Source organism: Ambystoma mexicanum, chromosome 4q, assembly GCF_040938575.1.
Source record: "Ambystoma mexicanum isolate Mex_15411 chromosome 4q, UKY_AmexF1_1, whole genome shotgun sequence".
NCBI classification, from domain to species: domain Eukaryota; kingdom Metazoa; phylum Chordata; class Amphibia; order Caudata; family Ambystomatidae; genus Ambystoma; species Ambystoma mexicanum.
The window spans coordinates 761,818,204-761,833,773 of record NC_090928.1 but is presented as its reverse complement, the minus strand read 5'-3'; the positions used below and the strand labels follow the sequence as shown (position 1 = coordinate 761,833,773).

General features: G+C 49.5%; 1 protein-coding gene across 1 annotated transcript in view; it reads right to left on the bottom strand.

Annotated features, from left to right (window-relative positions):
- The window catches only part of LOC138467288 (uncharacterized), a 5,113,521-nt gene that overhangs the window by 2,314,807 nt on the left and 2,783,144 nt on the right, over window positions 1–15,570 (bottom strand). The window contains exon 14 of the mRNA XM_069607285.1: window positions 6,198–6,272. Coding sequence (XP_069463386.1) covers window positions 6,198–6,272 — 75 coding nt within the window. The remainder of the gene's footprint in view (window positions 1–6,197; window positions 6,273–15,570) is intronic.

Sequence of the window (15,570 nt, the reverse complement as noted above, 5' to 3'; positions counted from 1 at the left end):
CAGAGACCAGTGATTGGTTATTAGGAGAAAGACAGATCAGAAACGAAACTGAAACTGATTTTTGCTTTACCGAGGATTCCCAGCCTGACGACGGGGAATATTCATGAGCATGTGAATCCATGCCAGACCCCATGCTGGAGAATAATTCCATTACTGCCAAATTGGTTGCCAATTTCACCATGTTGATGGCTGATCTAGGCCTCCGACAAGGGGTTCTCGCTCCTACTCATAAAGGTGGCAGCATTTTAGATCTTATTTGTACCCTCCTTTCTTATGCGGATATTGATATTCCTATCCCTCTTGCATGGTCAGATCACCTTTTGGTGCCATTTTACATTCCTTTCGAAGCCCCTTTTCCTGCTACTCTGAAACCTCCTATTCGCAGACATAGTTGGAAAGGTGTTCCTAAACCTAAACTGATTGATCTCCTACAATCTCATTGTAAATCTATGGAAAGTTGCTCCCTTACCACATTACAAGATGCCTTAATTACGACGGCTGATGCATTGGCACAATATAAATTGTGTAAACGACGCAGTCGCCCTCCAGAACCCTGGTTTTCTCAAAAATTCAGGGACAGCAAACTCCGTTGTAGGCAGACTGAGAGAAAGTGGTGTCTTACTTACTCTTCCAACTCTAAAACTCTCTATCGGAGCACTCTTGCTGCCTACCACACCGAAGTGATAAATGCAAAAAAAGCCTATTGTGCTCAGACTGTGGAGGGGGCTATCAATAAACCGAAGACTTTATTTGATCTAGTCCAATCTCTCTCCATGCCTAAAATAGGATAAAATGCAGTCCCGTCCTCTCAAGAGCTTTGTGACTCCATCTCTACTTTCTTTCTCTCTAAAATTACCATAATTCGGGACAACATTGCAACTGAGGCTGCAGCAAATAATGCCGTCCCGGTGCCGGTGAACCCCCACCCCCTACAGGAGGGTCCTGGCCATCTGTTCCCCTTTTTTCTAATGCGGAAGTCCTACCCACTATTCAAAAACTTAAATCTGCGTCACCTATAGATGCCATGCCACTCGCTCTTTTGCAGGGGACGTCTGCCAACCTGATTAACCATATAACCTTGGCAGTTAACATTTCTTTCTCTACTGGTACAATCCCGGGCTCACTCAAGCATGCTCTGGTGATCCGTCTGCTTAAAAAGCCCTCCTTGGACCCTGAAGTGATGGGCAACTATCGCCCCATTTCACTTCTTCCATTTTTAATGAAGGTTCTAGAGGCACTGGTATCTCCCTTTATCTCTACGTTCCTAGAATCTTCCCAGTTTCTTGACTCATTTCAATCTGGTTTTCGGCCTGACCGAGGCACTGAATCTGTTCTTAATTCAGTGATGGATGACCTTCTTCGCCTGGTTGGCCAGGGCGGTGTCGGAGCAGTCCTGCTATTAGATATGTCAGCTGCTTGCGACACCATCGATCATTCTCTTCTTATTTCCCGGCTTGTGGAAGCCGGTATTTCTGGCCAAGTTCTTGAATGGTTTAGAGCTTTCCTTATAGATCGCTCACAATCAGTTTCTCTTCCCCCTTTCTGCTCGGCGCCTGCCCCTCTTTGTTGTGGAGTCCCTAAGGGCTCAGCACTGTCTCCTATCTTCTTCAATATCTACATATCTTTTGCTCCTTATCGAATCACACATTTTGTTTTTATTCATAAGCCGACGATACCCAGATTTTGGTCCATTTGGACCTGAAAAAATCTGTAACAGCCAGTAGGCTAAAAAATGCCTGGAGGAACTTGGAACATGGATGACACTGAACTGGCTCAAGTGAATGGTAGTAAAACTGAGGTCCTGGTTGTAGGGACCTCTACTCCTCGGCTGTACTGGACATTCGACTTCTGGCCTTCGTCATTGGGTCCTCTCCCCACACCTGTCCTATCAGTTAGGAACCTTGGAGTGAGATTCTCTGCAACTTTGACTATGGATGAGCAGGTTAGCGTGGTCTGTAAATCTGGCCATTTTAAACTCTGGGTTCTTCGGAAGGTACTTCTGTCTATTCCTGTAGCTAGCCAGGCACCGGTGGTGGAAGCCTTAGTTCTCAGTGTACTGGATTATTGTAATTCACTGTATCTGGCGCAACCTGGCTATTTTACTGGACGTCTGCATCTGATCAGAATGCCGCTGTTAGATCCATCATTCGTCCACCTTTTGGAGCCCATATTGCTCGACAGGACAAGGAGGGGGAAACAAAGGAAGGACAAAATAAGGATCTTACTATGCCTTGTGTCATTCAGATCGCGCAAGTGCGGGGAAGACGAAAGGGGAGAAGTGCCAGGGGGGAGGAGAAGGGAGAAGTGCAGTTAACTCACATGTGCAGCCAGCGGGTGGCTTAAAAGTGCAGAGAGAAGGGACTGTAGGGTTGCATATACAGACCTTTAAGTGCTGGGGAGCCCGGAGGCAGTGCAAGGGCAACTGGACATGCAGGACCCTGAGCCCGAGTTCAAAGGGTGACTAGGTGACCAGTGCGCAGAGCAGGCAGGTGCATCAGCAGGGGAGAGGAAGAGAGAAAGCAGAAGGGAAAAGGAAGGTCTTGAGTTGCTTCCGGAACCAGAGGTGGTTCTGCTCAAGTTTGAGAGAGGCAGGGAGGCTGTTCCAGAGGGAGGCCCCAGCCGAGGAGATAGATCTTCCGACAACTCTCTGCTTGGAGAAGCATCTATCCCTCAGAGAGTTAGAGGCGGATGAGCAGAGAGCTTGAGAAGGAAGCTGTTTTAGACGAGAAAGTTGGAGGTAGAGTGGTCCCAGGGCCCAGCAAGCCTTGTGGACAATGCAGAGGGTCTTGAACTTGATCCTTGCAGCCACGGGGAGCCAGTGAAGAGATTTCAGAGCTGGAGAGATACAATCCTTGGGCTTGAGGCCAGGGACAATTCTCACAGTCCTGTTCTGGATAAGTTGTAAAGGTAGAAGAATAGAGGCAGGGAGATTTAAAAAGAGGCTGTTGCAATAGTCCAGCCTAGAGAGGACCAGTGCTCTGGAGACAGTGAGCTTCTGGGGGAAAGTGAGAATAGGAAGAATACCTCTGAGGAGGTGCAGCTGATAGTTTGACATCTTAGAGACATCGGAGATGTGAGGAGGGAAGGAGAGGGTGGAGTCGAAGATGACACCAAGGTTCTTAGCCGCACAGGAAGGAGCAGGGAGAGGGCGCAGTTTGGGCGACCAGAGAGAGAGAGAGAGAGGAAAGGAGGGAGAGGGTGTCCGAATGAGGAGGATCTCAGTCTTACTGGCATTAAGGCAGAGATCATTGGTGGAACACCATTCCTGAATTGCGGCCAGACCGTCTGGTATGAGAGAAGAAGCAGAGGTAGCTGAGGGGAACCTGAAAGAGAGCCAAGTGTCATCTGCATAACATTGAAAATTGGAGCAGAAAGTAGCGATGCGGTGGGCAAGAAGTGCCATGTAGTGGTTGAAGAGCCAGTGAGAGAGGTTTTGCCCCTGGGGGACACTGCAAGTAGAGAGAGAGATAGAAGAGAGGAAAGACCCCATTTGGACCTGAGAGGGTCAGTCGGTGAAAAAGGAGATCAGCTAGGCCTGGGCCTGATCAGTAATACCAAGGTTGTCGAGCAGGCGATTGAGCAGGATGGTATGGTTGACCGTGTCCAAAGCAGAGGAGAGATCAAGGAGAATGAGGAGAGAAGAGAGATTAGAGTCAAGATTGGAGAGCAAGTCTTCACATGTGTTCAGGAGAGCAGTTTCCATGCTTCTGACAATTCTGAAGCCAGACTGGTGGTCATGGAGCAACCAACAGATTCAGTATGTAGATTTAGCTGGGAGATGGCCAGCCTTTCTAAGAGTTTGCCCAGGAAAGTGTGATGGAGATTGGGCGATAGTTAACCGGAGAGGAAGGATCAGCCGAGGGCTTCTTTAGAAGGGAGTGCACAAGGGAGTGCTTAACGGGGAGGGGAAAGTTCCAGTAGCAAAGGAGTGATCACAGAAATCGGCCAAGGTTGGAACAAGGGTGACGATGTGGTCCTTGATGGTTCTGGTTGAGCAGAGGAGAACCTGCTTTGACGAGACTTTCATAGATCAGACTTGTCTAGAAACATTGTCAGGGGTGAACAGGGGAAAGGAGGAGAAAGAAGGAGGAGACGGCCTCAGACAGGCCAGGAGGGGTAGAGGAGGAGGAAGAGGAGGTAGAGGAAGAGAGGGTGGACAGGATGTCCACCCTATCCATCGCGCCCTATGTAGAAAAGGTTGTTAATCCCTGCAGGAGAAAATCAGGCTTTACTACCGTACTCGCATGTTTCGCTCTACAGATGCGGTACTCCTGGAGGTTCCTCCTTATCAACACAAGCATACTGGTGGACAGACTTTTTCTGTAGATGGCCCCAGACTTTAACTCGCTGCATCTGTCTCTCTGTCATATTCAGGATTTTTACCTTTCAACAGCTGCCTGAAAACCCATCTTTTTAACTAAGTCTCGGCTGTCCATCTGCATCGTTCAGTGCCATGATGTCTCTGGTGACAGTTGGGCTTTACAAGTGCTCAAAGGATAGATGGATATAAAGATAGATAAACATTGTCTGCAGAGGAATGGTTTAATGAAATGACTTAGTTTCATAATCACTGCTCAAGCCATGTCACATGAGGCCTGCTGTCAATACTGTCTGGAATCCCAATTACAGTCTTTGTGACTGAAAATGCACTTTTACTGGCTGTCACCTGAAAGTGATTTGCATGATAAGGTAATTTTTAATGGCTTCCTTGATTAAATGTGAACATCATAAGCTGGTCAGATAGCACAGTGAGCTAAATCCTCGACCCTGATTTCTGTGTGCAGTCTGCGGTGGCAGGTTAGAATCCTGGCAGAGTCAACTCAGCCTTTTATTCTTCCGAGGTCGATCAATTGAGTACCACTTTGTGGGATACTAATGTCTTCAGTTATTTCAGCACTCTGAGACCTGTAGGTGTGTAGCGCTATATAAGAAATACATTATTATTATCTCTGCATTTATCATGGCCACATTTTATTATATTATCCGTTTATTCTGCCTACTCATTTACTAATTCGAGTATAGATACGCCTACACTTATTCTAGGATGAACCTTTTTCTGGTGTTAAGAGCAATACGAAAGCTGCTCTTGTACCATGACCTATTTTTTATGTAAATAAAATATCAGTATCAATTACTCTGTATTCTCTCCCTTCTACTGGAGAAAGCCTACCACTCAACATGTTAATATTCAGTGACTGGATTCCCCCAGTGGAAAGGAGATACCAAGTGCTTGGAAACGATGAATGCAAGGGTGACACAGATACAAATGTTAATATGTGTTTTTGAGTGCCCATCACTTCCACCACAGTCCATGAAATCTCACGTGATATCGAGTGAGAAGCTGGTGCCACTACTTATTCATATCTACATAGTAACTGAAGGGAACCAAGATATTACAAATAGGCCCAAACAACAGTCTGATCAGGGTTGGGATGATAGTTCAGAGGCATCACTCTTGTCTTGGAAACAAGACAATGCAGAGCAACACATGTTCGAGTCCTGGTCCTGCACTTAGAGACCGTATCCAGTATTAAGGACGTTATAAAAGATGAATTAATTAAATGGTTAGTCAACAGGGAGGTAATGGTGTCACATATTAAGAAAAAGATGTGCATATCTACTGACTGTGAAGGTTACTGAATGAGGGCTTCGTTGTTACTCGTCCTTAAATAACAGTTGGCCATATGAGAGAAGTGAGACAATGGGTCCCAGTCTAGGTTATGAAATAAGAATGTGTGTGCATGAATAAATTAGAACATTTTAAATTGAGGAAATACCTATGAAATGCATGCAAGTGGATTGACATTGCTTCGAAACCATGGTTTAAGTCCGCTAACTTTACTATTGGTTTTCCATTGCTCCCGGGAATTAGGGTTGAAACCCTGATTTCTTAGATGTTGTACAGCAAGCATATTAATAATGCCCAGTGACACAACATTACGCCCTGTTAACATAGTAAGGACCCGTATCTTGTTAACGGCTGGCATATTCTGTTCCTCCGTCTGGGAGTCTGTGTTTATGGAATTCACTGTTCCATACAGTGTCACCTAAGTCACGACCTGATACTAACCGGCCCTTTATACTATTGGGATTTTATCAGTGCAACCTGTAATATAGAAGAAGTAAAGCAGCAACACAGCATGTCATAGGATAGCTTCAGCAGAGCAGAGCATGTAGCCGAGAAGGACACCACTTACTGCTTACAGGGTGATGAAGTCTTCTGGATTTCACTTCTGTATATAGTCTAGGCTTTTCCTTAACAGGTTGTCTTGCTGTTTGGAAAACAGAACAAACACACAGTAGCTTGTATTAATCAGATTTTAACATTTATCAATTATGCTGTTACTGTACGTAAATAAGATTGATGAAAATATCAGCAGCAACAATACCCATCTATTCATATTCATGGTGATACTATCCATATTTAAATGCATAGAAACCCTATTGCAAACTATGCTTTCATAGGTTCTGTTACCAGAGCTCCTGTTACAGGCGTGAAGGATGCACATGCATGAGCGTACACACTGAAGTACTCTATGCTTTTCTCCTCATTCACAAAGAAAACTGGTTTGCTCAACATGTGGAAACTTAATGCGCGTTTCATTTTTAATTCTCAAGGAGGGATGTAGGAATAGGGGTTTTTTGAAAATTACCCTCTCATCTATAGGCATGAGCAATTTCCGAAATTGTGATATTAAACATGAATAAGGATAAAACAGGAAATGTAATTCTAATGTAACAAAAAACAACACGTAAGATTTCCTGAAAAGTAAGCACGCAATTCAAAACTGACATCTGCTGCTTACTTGGGACATTGCATTTGCCTGTGCCTCAAGTCCAACGTAATAGATTTATTATATTATTTAGAGTTTCATTAGACACCAAGAGCATACAAAATACTTCAGAGCTCTAGGACAAGTAGGTAAGAAGAGGGATAGAAACAGAGCCAGCACACAGGCTTGTGAAGAATCAATTGCCCTGAGAATAAAAGGTCCTAGTTACATTAGCATCATTCTGTCTGGATGGGTTAAAACATTGAATGTACAAATGCTTAAGTGCCTCAAAGCCACACACGGAGACACGACATCTGCAGATAATATCTTGTTAGGGAAGGCCTTCCCGAAGAGGTACGTTTTAGAGCTTTCCTGAACCTCAGATGAAAAAAGTGCTTCCCTCTTGGTAATGTTCTTTGTTCTGTGGGACGATTAGTCTTCCTCCCACATGTTGTGTACTGGGCCCAGGGCACATGGTGCAGTCACACCTTTGTTGGGGGCACCCAGCTGACAATATCAGGTGCAGGGATCACCCTGTAGGTCCGCGAGCACACGGTCGGGTCGTGGCCTGGGGGCACCCATGCCAGTGGGGCAGGAGTTGCCCAGCAGGGACCCATGGCACGCACGCAGAGTTGTCCAGCAGGGGCTGTGCTAATAACAAGCAGCCAGGGACAGTATTGCCCAGCAGGGGCACTGCCATGGTGGAGGGCCCTGCAGGTAAGCCCTCTGCCTGCTACGCAGCGCTAGCATCGCGCTGCAGAAAGAAACACACAGCAGGCAGGAGACAGTTGGTGTCGACTGATAGCCAGAAACGGCTCGTCCCATGTGACCTAGCAGGTGCCATCAGCACGAGCCCTGGAAGGGACCATTACTCCAAAAGGGGTGGCACACCACACTCCTCCTTCTCCATAACAAACAAAACCAAATCAATAACAACAGACATCTCAATAAACCCCAAAATTACGAACAGTAATGCTGGCTCCATTTGGGGGTCATTGCAGTAGGGGTTGGAGCCGAATATGGCATGTGTCACATGCCAGTGACACGTGCCACTAGCAGGTGTCACATGCCATGCCCCAAAAAAAGGTTTCACGTGTCACGGTAAGTCTGTCTCTTCGTTTTTCAAATTATAATCCTCCTTTTTAAAAATAAAAATACGAAACGCCAATTTTATCCCCTTTTTAAAAAAAATAAAATTAAAAGACCCTACGAAAGATTCGAACTCATGACCTCCTGTTATGTGCACAGCTCCATTAACCACTGCACCATTAGGTCTCACGATATCAAGGGTTCAAATTCTACCTCTAATGTAAACTCTTACATGGTTCAAAGCTGCTCATTTTCTTATTTTAAGAGACATCTTAAAACAAACTGCATGTACAATTCTGAAAGTTTGTAGGATAGAAACAATTTACTGAAAGTTTTTGCATCTTGTGCTTTTCTTGCATAATACTAAATGTAAAAAACAGTTCAATCCAAAACCTGTTACTGTGTAATGCTTTAAATGTCAATCATGTATTGTGTACATGTTTTCCAAAACAGTATGGCCGCAATATTAAAGTTTGTGTGGTTGTACATTGATTCATGCGTTTCACACTTGACTGTACAAACTGTGATAAATACAGTACAACCATATCCTACTGATAATATGTATAACTTATATATCAGAGTATATACACGATCATGAAAACATAATTTACAAATGTTGCTAAATCTTCAGTTTAGGGCCCAATTCATAGAATCCAGCGCAGAAGCAGCACAAGTGCTGCACGCCGAGAAGGAGCATGTGCCATGCGTGCACCAGCTGTGGCACAAACCAGCAATTGCACGGCACGCGTATTCATGGATTTTCTGAGGCATCAGTAACCGCGGCGCAATGAACATCAAGTAGCGCCAGCAACGCCCCCAACACACCCCCATGCGCAGGCAAAAGACAGTGAAATGCCCAATACGGCGCAACGCCCCGCACCATCCGTGACCCAGCACACATCCCCCCCATTGTAATTGCATGAAAAATCAGAGCGTAACCAGCTCGCACCAGCCAAATCGCGTGAAAAGGCCCATGTGTACCCCGTCCGCACCCCAGCAAAATCGTGTACCCCGCTCGCACCAGCCAAATCGCGTGGGAAGGCCCGCACGTACCCCATCCACACCCCAGCAAAATCATGTACCCCACTCGCTAAATCACGTGGGAAGGCCCGCGTGTACCCCGTCTGCGCCCCAGCGAAATTGCGTACCCCGCTCGCACCAGCCAAATCACGTGGAAAGGCCTGCGTGTACCCTGTGATACATGCACAACTCCCCTGGAAGCAGACGCCTCCTCACGGGACAGCCAGACCCCAGCAGTGGACCATACACCGCAGGCAGCCCATACCACATGGCCCCCCATCACCCGTGACCACACCCCGCAGGCAGCCTACACCAAATGGGATCTCCACCATCACCCGTGAACATACCCTGCAGGCAGCCCACACCACATGGCCAACCCATCACCTGTGACCACACCCTGCAGGCAGCCCACACCACATGGAACCCACACCATCACCCACAACCATACCCCGCAGGCAGCCCACACCACATGGGACCCCCACCATCACCTGTGAACATACCCCGCAGGCAGCCCACACCACATGGGACCCCCACCATCACCCGTGAACATACCCCGCAGGCAGCCCACACCACATGGCTCCCCCATCACCACACCCTGCAGACAGCCCACACCACATGGGACCCCCACCATCACCCATGACCATACCCTGCAGGCAGTCCACACTACATGGGACCCACACCATCACTAGTGAACATACTCCGCAGGTAGCCAACACCACATGGGACAGCACCATCACCCATGAACATACTTCGCAGGCAGCCCACACCACACAGGCACCCCTTCACCCGTGACCATACCCTGCAGGCAGGCCCCGCCTCATGTCCCCACCCCCCACCAGTGACGGCAACCTGCAGGCAGGCCCCGCCTCATGTCCCCACCCTCCAACAGAGACGGCAACCTGCAGGCAGGCCTCGCCACATGTCCCCACCAGTGACAGCAACCTGCAGGCAGACCCCGCCTCATGTCCCCACCCCCCACTAGTGACGGCAACCTGCAGGCAGGCCCCGCCTCATGTCCCCAACCCCCACCAGTGACGGCAACCTGCAGGCAGGCCCTGCCACATGTCCCCGCCCCCCACCCCAAAACACATTGGACCAACATACAACCACGCAGCACATGCCAACTAAAATGCCACCACACACTGCATCCCCCTGGTGCACCTCAACACCCATCCATTAGTCATGCTCCCTATGTTATGTGAATCTTAACATCACACATGCATGTGCACACACATGAACAACATTGGTGAACAGCAGGGACACCCAAATGCGTCAAGGAGGAGTGAAACATGCACTAAACCGTTGAGACCAGATACCACTTCGATTTCAATGTCAAAAAAGTATATTAAAAAACATGTATCTAAGTCACCCACAGTAAAAACAACAAATTAAGCATGCATGAACCAAATGAAAAATCAAAATAAAGTGAAAACCAAAATCAATGTTATGTAAAAAATGAAAGAGTCAAAAATGTGGTCCTTGTCCATTAATGTATGTGCAAATGAAATCACATATCATGTGAAAACCATTCCAAATTAAAATCCAAATATTTACAAAGATCCAGGGTCCATGGTCCCAAAACATGTAGAAAAATCCTAAAAATACAATACAAAAATAACTATATACAAGATGCGGAGCAAAGTCCAGGAACTCCAAATAAAAAGAAAAAAACAAATGAAACCTACTCCTAAAGAACTATATACAAAGGCAGCAGGCTAGTCCATCTCCTCACCATGCTCTCTCATAGTCTCCGCCAGGGCGTCATCGAACACTGCGTCCACTTCCAGTAGGCGGGCCTCGGTTTCGCCCTCGAGGGATTGCAGGGACTCCTTCATGCTCCTCTCAAACTCCCTGCGAGTCTCCTCGAGGACCTCCACCCGCCTCTCTGCCCGACGCAGTGAATTCTCTGCCCTGGCCATGGTGAGTTGCTTCTCCTGTGATCGCTGCCGCTCTTACCCGTTTTGGCGGTCCAACACGGAAGACATCCTTGTCGTAAGGTCCACGTTTGTCTCCTGCCCGATGGCCGATACCTGCCCCTCTGATGATGAACGCCCCGAGTCCTGTTGCCTCCTTTCCTGAGCCTGCTGCTGCCAAAATGCCTGGTGCCTGCGCCATAAGGACAGCCTCCGGGATGATGATACAACCCGGGGCTGTCATGCACGTGCCCTCCTTCTTGGTGCCTGCACTTCCTCCCTTGCCATAGCTCCTGTCGCTGCAGTGACAACCTCTGCTGATCCTCCTTCGACTCCCGACTGTGGCAGGGATGTGATCTCCACCAGACTGGCCGCCGGGGTTGGGACAGGTACATAGGGGGCCCTGGTGGTATCTGGGCCGGAAGACGGCAGGGAGGAGGACTGGCGCACAGAGGAGGAAAAGGAAGAGGGGTTTGCAGCAGTGGCCAGCACATGTACCAGATTTGTGACCAGGAACTGAGCTAGCCAGTTAATGAGGCGATAGACCTCATCGTGATGATGTGCAAGCCCCCGATTGGAAGCCTGCACATCATCATAAATGGTGCCTTTACGCCTCGCAATACCGGCTAGCAACGGTTCCACCCTGTGACAAATTGATTCATCCACAGGTAGTGGAGGATCTGTTTGCGTGGATACATCCGCCACCTGCGGAGGGGTCCAGCCTGAGGCATGCCCGCAGGTGCATACTGGGGCAGTCGCAGTTCCAGGGACAAGATCAGTCACATGCCCCTCCACGGTGACCTGCACTGCCTCCGGCCCCTGATCCTGGACTGGACCACTCACACCAACCTCAACACCCCCGCTGGGCCCCATGTGCTGGGCTGATATGGCCTCCTCCTCCTCCTCCACCACCACCAACCTGGATGACTCCCCACTGTCTTCTGCATAGGATTGCCCCTGTGTGGGCTCATCTGTCCCTCCCATTGCTGAGGTGCCCACGACCAACTTCACCATCTTGGGCCTCCCCTCAGCAGCTGAGGCCATTGTCATGGACGCGGCACCAGTCTCCTCGCTCCCGGAAGATGACGGTACCTGGGAGGAGGACTGGGCCCTGCGTCTATGCCTGGTGGAGGCATCCCTGCTGCGGTGCTCCACAGCGCCTTCTCCGCCCTCTTCTTCCATCGTCACTGTGGATAGGGAAACATAGAACACAAACATCAGGCTACTGAACATATGTGTGTATGTGTATTTGTCACAATGCAAATGTACATCAGTGGTACTGTCAAAGGTCACAACCATCATCACCCTCCACTACACACAGGGAAGTGCCATTCACACACATTCACAAACATGTCTATCATTCACAACAGACATTCACATCCATGGACAAGGCACTGACACAAGATCATAATTCTGTATTCAGCTCACACACATCATGGGGCATACACATCTCATTCACACACATCACCTGACAGTCATGAGGCAGGCCATGGAGCTATCACGTCACAGTGCACTCAAGGGCAAATTGGCAGTGTGAGGCAATCAAGAACTCAAGTAACATACGTGCGGAGTGTTGGGCAGTTACACACTCACTACTCAGACACACGCACATGTACACCATGCATGTCCATGATGATCACATAAGCACCTATGCGTCACACCTCTCACATGCCCCAAACCAGACACAGGTATGCAAACATGTGCGCATCGTTACATGCCGGTGCGCAACACAGACACCATTGATGTGGGACACGCTTGAATGGACTCTCATGCAGCACTGTCAGGGACATGCACACAGACATCTGTACAGGAGGCATGCCAGACATAAGGCCAAGGTGCACACTCCAGCCACATGTCAACATGCACATGCTCAATGGTGGACAAGAATACATGAACCATTCGACTCCAGAAGGAGCACCAACTCCAAGACCTGGGGGTACAGCACTGGGTAGGCTCCAGGACCCACATCTCGTCGGTGGTCAGCCGGCCCCGGCACCTCACTCGATCATCACCAGCCTTAATGAGGCACCGGGCCTTGTTGTGGGTCCTGGACTTGAAGTCTTCCCAGCACTTGTGGACATGATGGTAGTCGCGGGGTGCCAGCCCCTCTACATTGATGGCACCCACTATGTCCCCCTAGATCTTCTTCCGTCCTTCATTGCCAACTTGCGATGGGCCGTAGAAGAGGGCATCATGATGTCCCAGGACTGGCTCTACCAGGATGCCAACTTCCCTGGGTGAGAAGCTGACAGCCCTCTGCCTCTCTGCCAGGGGGTTGCCACTTGCCTCAGATGGTGTGGTGTCAGACATGGCAACCCCTGAGGCAGGTGTGGGTGGGCAAGGTGGTCCTGGGGCTGGGCTGTGGAGCGGTGGAATGGCAGTCAGGAGTCTTCAGGATCAGCAGAGGTGCTCACAATGACAGGATCACTGGCAATGGCTGATGAGCAGGCACCAAAATGCATGGCATGTGGGCAGCAGGCACACAGAGTGGGCTGGCATCAGCAGATGGTTCGTAGGAGGCAGCTTGGGCAGTTGGAGGCAGGTAAATGGCCTTGTAGGCAGGAGCGTGGGCTTTCCATATTCTTTTGCGTGGCCAGCCGGAAACAGAGTGACTCCGCACATGCGTAAACAGCACGTTAGTCTGTAATCAGAGGAAAGGCCCTAAGCGCGTAAGTTACGTGACATGCGCTGGACGTTGAGCGTTGTCATTCAATATCGGGTTAAAGGTCTGGGTAGGACAACAGTGCACTGTACATGCTTTTTGTGGGGACGGATGCGTGAACTTCATATTTTTGTGGGTTCACACGCAAATAGTTCACTACTGTGGCAGTGCATACTTCTTGTTTTGGCGCAGGAGTTGCCTACGCGCAGACACACGTGTGATTTTTTTCATTCTACGAGACAGACAGTGAGTCGTGCACACATTTTTCCCACTGTGGTTGCCCCTGTGTGACGCGTACACCATTTTCGAGGTCATAGTATCCTATGTGTTCCTCGCGTACACATTTTTTGTGTTGCTGGGTGACACAGTGTACTGCAGGCTGTTTTTTACTCAAAGTGGGCTACCGAGGGGTCACGTACACGTTGGTTTTTGTTTTTCGGGTGCCTGAGCATTGCACAACCTGTTATTTTTTCACCAGGGGTCACATAGAGCTTTTCTGGAGCACAGTGGTACGTTTTCCATCACGTACCCTGGCCCCTTACTCCAATTTCCCAGGAAATTTGTTGGCTGCAACTCCCATTGCGCTAGTCCATCAGTGCCATGACTGGGAGGGCAACAAGTGGGAAGGCTGGCCAAGGTGGGCGACGTGGCCAGGGTGGCCAAGGTGGCCAAGGTGGTCCACGTGGGCAAGGTGTGCAGGGAGAACTATGCCCCACCCCCAAACCGGGCCAGGGAGATGCAGCAGCTGCTGACATACCCAGCACCCGTGGTCCCGGACAAGCGGTGCCATCTGCTGTCCAGAGTGCTAAAGCTGCAGCGGCAGCTGCGGCTATCACTACCCAGGCTCAGGGTCAGCCAGCCCGGACGGTAGTGGTCCCGGCACAGGGACAGGGTGACTCAATGGCCGGTTTCCATGTCCCGAAGGCCAAGACACGTGCGGTGCAAGTTCCAGGCACCGGCACCCAGGGATCTGGAGCAGCGGTGTCATCTGCTGTTCACACCGGCCAGGGTCTGGAAGCTGCAAGGGCAGCTGTAGCAACCGGCACCCTGTCCCAGGAATGGATTGGTCCCGGCCCAGTGTGACTCAGGGGCCAAGTCCCTTGTCACTAAGGCCAAGCACGTGTGGCGCAGAGTCCTGGCAACAGCACCCAGCTACTGATACCTGCAAGCTGACCTTCTGTAGTTACATTGGTGGCTGATTCCATAGGCCAGTCCACCTGTACTCCAGCCCCTACTGACCAGAGCAGTACACGCCACTCAGGGTCTGCACCACCTCACAAGAAGCAGAAGCATGCTCCAGCAGTACAGGGTAAGACCCCAGACACGGCACAGGAGTCCCACACATCGTGAATGAGGAGTTTCTGTGATGAGGAACTGAAGATACTCGTGGACTACATGTTGGAACATGGCAGTGACATGCTGGTGCAGGCAGGGAGCACACATACACCTGCTCAGTGTATGACCCCCTGGCAGTGCCTCGCTGACCGTATTAGCGTCTTGGGCTATGAGAGGCGCACAGCTGGTGATGTTGTGAAGCGTTGGAATGACTTCCAACACCGAGCAAAAGACAAGCTGGCTTCAAAGTTTGCCTCTACTCTGGTGACTGACAGTGGGTCACCACCAGAGGACGATGAACTCACTGGACATGAGGAGATCACTAGTGATTTCACTGCAGGGGAGCAGATCCAAGGCGTGGGAGACCTGCCAATGTATGAGGGAATGTCCGGTGAGTGGTGACGCGTGTGTGTACAGGCCATGTGTATGTTGCTTCGGTGATGTGTTATGATTGTCTGCCAGTTCAGGCTACATTGTAATGACTGCCATGTGCGACCCATGTGATGTTGGACTGATACGTGCTTGTTATCATGCAGACTGCATACAAACCATATGCTGCAAACAGAGGCAATCCTCATCACCACACCTGCTCCCTCCTTCCATGACACTCTCTGTCCAGCCTCTCTTGGCCCTATTCTTGCTCCAACCTGTGGTCGCGGATAGCCTGTGATGATCTTCCACTCAACTGTCGCCTTCTATCATCACATGACTGACGTCTCTGTGAGGTCACCCTGCAAGTTGCTCATCCTCAGAGGCATTCTTCCTTTCCTCTCCATCC